This window comes from Bos indicus x Bos taurus, chromosome 21, assembly GCF_003369695.1.
Source record: "Bos indicus x Bos taurus breed Angus x Brahman F1 hybrid chromosome 21, Bos_hybrid_MaternalHap_v2.0, whole genome shotgun sequence".
Taxonomy (NCBI): Eukaryota; Metazoa; Chordata; class Mammalia; order Artiodactyla; family Bovidae; genus Bos; species Bos indicus x Bos taurus.
In genome coordinates this window covers 56,136,102-56,142,101 of record NC_040096.1, presented here as the reverse complement: position 1 = coordinate 56,142,101, position 6,000 = coordinate 56,136,102, and the positions used below count along the sequence as shown (strand labels likewise).

Sequence of the window (6,000 nt, the reverse complement as noted above, 5' to 3'; positions counted from 1 at the left end):
CGTTCTTTTGCGCTCAGGCCCGCACCGAGCGCCGGGGCCGGGTGGCCGACGCACGGGCTCAGCTAGGAGCCACGTGTTGGGGCCCCAAGCCCGCCGAGGTAGCGCTCTCTGCATCTGCACGCGGCGGCAGCCCCACGTGCGGGCGGCCGGGACGCCCCCTCCCCCTGCACACGTGAGGGCCGCTGCCCCCTCCTGGCGCCGCCGCGCCCGCGCCGGGACTCCCGGCACCAGCACCGCGAGGCGGCGCGCCGATCGCCCTGGGCCGCCAAGGGGCGGGGCTGCCGCCCGCATTGTTCCTCCCCGAGCGGCGGGCCCTCCCCTTCCCCCAGCCCCGGGCGGGGCGCGGGGCCGCCGAAGCCGCGGAACGTGGGCTCGCGCCCCGCCTTTGTCTCCCGGGCGCGAGCCGCCGCAACCCCGCGCCGGTTGCTCGCTGCCAGAGCCGCTTTGTGCCTCGGCGCGGGGGACGGGGACGCGGGGCGCGGAGCCGGCGGGCGCAGCCTCAGCATGGACGTGACGGTCTCGGAGCTCATGGAGCTCTTCCTGCAGAGCCCGTTGGTGACCTGGGTGAGTGTGCCTGGCTCCCCGCCCCATTGTTGGGGCACCGGCTCCTCTCCCGCCCGCTGGCGATCGCAGTTAAACCCGACCCAGCCGGGGCCCCGGGTAGCCCTTGGACCCAGAGGATTCATCAAGTGCCCTCCGTCCCCCACCCCCAGCCAGGGTCGCGGTCAGTGTCCCGGGGTCTGGGGTTATTTCCAACTCTGGAGACGGCGCGCCGGGTGCAGGACCCCGCCTTGCTCTCGGCCGGGCGGGGGTGCTGAGCGGGTACACCTGTTCCCGCCAGGGCGTTGGGCCGCCGGCCCTGGAGCGACAGGGTCCTAGTGGTCACCCTGGGCGCATGGCTTGACCTCTTGGAAAAAGGACCCACTCCCCTAAGATATCCTCGTGTAGTTTCTGAACCCCTGAGACCAACGGGTGGAGGGCAGTGGAGATTAGGGGGTTTCGAGTAAGAACATGTACAGGCTAGGGTGGGCGCTGTGATTTCCAATAGATCTGAGACGTGAGAAATGTATTGAAAAGTCCCCTTTAGTTTATTTTCTTTCCGCTCTGAGACGCCGCAGAAAAGTGGCGAGGAAGTTTTCTTTCTGCTGTCTCGCTTCCGTTGCCTGCCACGGGGAGGGGGACCGAGGCCCGGGAGAAGGGTGCTGTGGAAGGGTGGGTGGCCGTGGGTGACTCCCTTTTGCCCCCAGGGCCTCTCTGCCCACCTGGAGAGCTTTAGACTGAGCGCGTAGGGGTGACTTTTACTGCCTTACTCTCTGCGTTCCCCTCCCCGCAGGTGAAAACTTTTGGCCCATTCGGAAGCGGCAACCAGGACAACCTGACCATGTACATGGATTTAGCGGATGGCATCTTTCTGAACCAAATCATGTTGCAAATGTGAGTTACCTTCCGGGAGAAAGGAAGGAATGATGCCTCGGAAAGTCGAATTTAAGTTTGTAGAAATAGAATGTGAAGTTGCAATGTTCTCTGCATGTGGGCAGAGAACTGGTATTTCGGTATTAATGGTGTCTTTTCCTGGTTTGTTGGGTGTGAAGAACTCCAGGACAGTAGTTTGGTCGGTATTAATGGTGTCTTTTCCTGGTTTGTTGGGTGTGAAGAACTCCAGGACAGTAGTTTGGTCAGATGTTTGGTGAAAGGAATTTGAAATTGAGTGACTGTCATCCACATGTTGCAATTGACTTGGAACTCAGGGACTTACATGTTATATGACAATGACACAGAAAAAAAAAGAAAAACAACCTTTCTTTTGGGGGGCAAGGAGCTGTAACGAACGGAGAGTGTTTGGTTACAGGAAGTGTCGGGTGGGACCAGAGCATCCGTGAGTGACTATAAAGTTTCATTCAAGGTCAGGATGCCTGTGTTTCTGCCTCCCTTTAATCTTGTGTTTCCAGTTGCCCCAGAGCAAGTGCAATTGGTTAAGTTCCTTCCTATAAATTGGATTGAAAAGTCACTGTGTTGGGAGAGGCCTGGGGAGCCAGAATGCTTTGGTGCTCTTTGTCTTGAGGCTTGGGTTTAAACAGAGTTTTGGTGGAGGTTACACCTGCTAGCATGTTTGACCACATCCTTTCCTGTTGCTGCATTCTGCAGCGCCTGTTTGATTGACAGCCTGCCACATGTAGGTGTTGGCTCCTGCCACTGCGTTCTGTTTTTAACTCAGAAAGTGCAGGGAACATATTGGAACTGAGTGTCTGTATGATTCATAGGCACTTGGAGCCAATGTTCTCCGTGGATCAGGCCCTTGTGCTCACCTACTCACCTGCAGCTAAGCAAGTTGTCATCTTGAGCCAGGAACTCATTAGCTGATGAGAATCAGCTGCATTTGTGGCCCCCTGTGGGAGGAGGAAGGGTCAGCTTTGGTATATTCCGAAAGAGGTTTAAATAGATCTACCTACAAAGATCTATTTTAAACAATTTCCTGAGGTCATTGCTCCTGTAGCGTAATAAGTTACTTGATGTCATGCTGTGGCAGAGACATCTCAGTTTTAATGTTTTTTAAGACACTACCAATGTTACCTGTCTTGAGTTTGATTAGATTCTAAAATGACGAATCTCTTGTCAGCTTGGCAGCACTTCTCAGTTCACAAGAAGGAGTTTTCCTGGGGTTGTCTCATGGCACATTCAAGTTCTGGCAACTATTTCCCCTCTTCGTCCTGTTAGACCCCCCAAAATTGCTGGATTCCAGTTGGTGCAACAACCAGTGAAATTTCAACCTGTCCTGTTTAATTAAAAAAACCAGCAGTATCCCCGGCTTTTTCATTCAGAGTTTTACACCCAGGCGAGGGGAGAACAAAAGCCCTGGGACTGTTTCTCTTTCTTCCCTGACCTTTGGAATTCCTGAAGCGTTTACCACTTGCTTGTAAATCAGGAAAGCCTGTTGGACCATTCCTTTGAGAAATGCCAGCTCATCACTTGTTCACACTTAGCCCCGAAGCTAAATGCAGTGTGAAGGGCTTCTCCCTTCCCCTTGACAATTTTCAGTGTTACTTTCTCCTCTGTGATGTGCCAAGGTAATGGTCCTGCAAGTGAGAACTGATATGTTTGCAGCTTCTCAGGCCTCAAGCAATGGTTCTGGGTCCTCTGGCCAGAGTTAGGCACCAAGAAAGAGAGCAGTGGGGAAGCTGGGTGGCTTTCTAGAAGGACATAAGGAGGGAGGTGCCACTTGCATGCTGTTTACTGAGTGAGTGAGCAAAATAACCCTGCTCCAGGTGACAAATCAGCATTGTTTGCTCTTGGAAGTAGGTAGGGGTTGATCGGAAAGGGGGCACAAGGGAACTTCTTTTCTTTAGTACTTATTCATTTATTTGGCTGGCTGGTCCAGGTCTTGGTTGTGGCATGTGAGATCTAGTTCCCTGACCCCGGGGTCGAACCCGAGCCCCCTGCATTGGGAGCATGGAGTCTTAGCCACTGGACCACCAGGGAGGTCCACAGGGGAACGTCTAAGGGCGGTAGAAATGGTCCATGTATTGACTGGAGTATATTTCAGTTTTCAAAACTCATCAAGCTGTGACTTAAGATACATGCATTTCACCCTGTGTAAAAAGGACCTCAATTTAAAAAGAAAGTTTTAGTCCTAGTGTCAAAAGCCTGTGTAACCTGCTTGTGTAACCTTCAAACCCTAGGTCTCATGCAAGCCCTGTGCTGCTGGGCACATCACTACCATGTCAGTTTCCTCATCTGTAAAATGGGCAGGAAAAGTACCTCCCTTAAGAGATGGTTGTGAGGATGAAGTGAGTGCTGTATTAGCAGTTAACACAGTGCCTGCCACTTAGTAAGTGTTGGTGTCAGTTATGTAGTTACGTGTCTCCCTTCTTAGTCCAGAAAGGATTTGCATCGCTGCTGAAAAGTTTTTTTTTTTTACAGTCTACTTTCCCACTATGTTCTTAGGCTCTTAATAATTCTTAAGTCTTAGCCCTCTCCTAACGAGACGGAGGGAAAACTGGACTGTGGGAGCCACATCCTAGCCCACATCTAACACTGTACTTAAGCCAAGCCTGTTTTCACTTCTGCCAAGTGTCAGGCTAACTAGTGGGTAAGCGATAAGGCTGTTGTGCCTTATCTCCCATGCTGCTGGCCCCTACTGTGTGCAGTTCGCCTCTTTTGATAAATTCTCTCCAGGTTGGTAGGAGCTGAGAAAATTGCAGAGAGCAGTGTGCTAATGTGTTGCCAGAGCTCAGACAAGAGGGGTGTTACCTAACACTTGAGAGCCATATGGAGGCTGGCTGGGGGTCATGTGACTGCACCTGGGCATTGTCTCTGGGAACGGAAGAAGGCTGGAGTGGTAGTCTCTCGCCAGGCCTCTCGGTGACATGAGTGCCTGAAAGCAGGAAAGCCCTGTGGGCTCAGCTTTCAGGGGAGGCCCAGGTCCAGGAGAATTCCTGAATGAAGTGAGGCACTGAGTGGTGTGGATGGAGCGGCTTGGGAAAACTTGCTGAATAGCTCCTCTGTGGATGCACTTTCCCGGGGTACCTACTGGTCCCCAAGGGGAAAACAAGATGTCTAATTCACTGTGGACATGCTTTTCACAGTCTCATAGGAAAATTAAGAGCTCTGACTCCAGGGACTTCCCTGGTGGTCCAGTTGAGACTTTGCCTTCCAATGCAGGGAGTGCAGGTTCGATTCTTGGTCAGGGAGCTGAGGTCCCACATGTCTTACAGCCAAAAAGCCAAAACCTAAAACAGATGCAATATTGTAACACATTCAATAAAGACTTTAAAGTGAAAGTCACTCAGTCCTGTCTGACTCTTTACGACCCAATGGACTATACAGTCCATGGAATTCTCCAGGCCAGAATACTGGAGTGGGTTCCCTTTCACTTCTCCAGGGGATCTTCCCAACCCAGGGATTGAACCTAGGTCTCCACATTGGAGGCAGATTCTTTATCAGCTGAGTCACAAGGGAAACCCAAGAATACTGGAGTGGGTAGCCTATCTTCCCGGTCCAGGAATTGAACCAGGGTCTCCTGCATTGCAGGCAGGTTCTTTACCAACTGAGCTATCAGGGAAGCCCGAAAGAAAATACTCAAAAAAAAAAAAAAAAGAGAGCTCTGACTCTAGCATCAGGCAGACAAATTCAAGTCTTCCCTCTGCTATACTGGTTCTGTTACGTTGGGCCAATTACTTAAACTCTCTAAGCCTCAATTTCCTGATCTGTAATAAGCGGGATGGTATTTTATAGATTTGGGGAAGATTAAATATGATTATGCATGTATAGGAAATGCCCAACAAATGTCAATCATGTCAGTCATCATTATTGTTAGCGAGGCCTGAAGCTGGCTTTATGTGTGTGGACACATGCCTGTGCTGGTGTGCATCTGTCCACATGAGAGTGGACACCTGAGTTGATGCAGTGGCTGTTGAGTGCAGTTGGAAACTGGGACTGAAAGCTTGTACCTGGGCAAGGCCTATGTTAAATCCAATACTATTTGCTTTGTTCAGACTCCTTTCTAACCCCTTGTGCTAGCTGCAGAATTATGAATAATATATTCATTATTCAGAAGTTGGAAATATCTGCAGGCCAATGGAAGAGTTTCTTAAGCTTCTAAAAAGCATTTGGAGTATTGTATATTAATACATATATATGGAATCTAGAAAAATGGTTCTGATGACCCTATATGTGGGGCAGCATAGAGACGCAGACATAGATAATGGACTTGTGGACACAGCGGGAGCCGGGTGGGGCGGGGAGGAGAGAGTGCAATGAATTGAGAGAGCAGCATTAAAACATACACATTACCTTGTGTAAGGGAAGGAAAGTTTGGGACAAATTGAGAGTATAGCATTGACACATATACATTACCATATGTAAAAGAGATAGCCAGTGGGAATTTACTGTATGAAATCAGCCTGGTGCTCTGGGACAACCTAGAGGGGTGGGATGGGATAGGAGGTGGGAGGGAGGTTCATGAGGGAGGGGACATATGCGTACCTACGGCTGATTCATGAT

The 6,000-nt window shown here is 50.9% G+C and overlaps 1 protein-coding gene and 1 non-coding gene across 3 annotated transcripts in view; one reads left to right on the top strand and one right to left on the bottom strand.

Annotated features, from left to right (window-relative positions):
• Positions 1 to 328: 328 nt before the first annotated feature.
• Positions 329 to 6,000, top strand: part of CCDC88C (coiled-coil domain containing 88C) — a 147,375-nt gene continuing 141,703 nt past the window's right edge. For both annotated transcript variants that reach the window (XM_027522094.1, XM_027522093.1), the window contains exons 1-2: positions 329 to 564; positions 1,334 to 1,434. In XM_027522094.1, the coding sequence (XP_027377895.1) occupies positions 505 to 564; positions 1,334 to 1,434 (161 nt within the window). In that variant the 5' untranslated portion in view covers positions 329 to 504. The remainder of the gene's footprint in view (positions 565 to 1,333; positions 1,435 to 6,000) is intronic.
• On the bottom strand, positions 4,988 to 5,059 carry TRNAC-GCA. The gene has a single exon. It is a non-coding gene; the product is annotated as a tRNA-Cys (tRNA).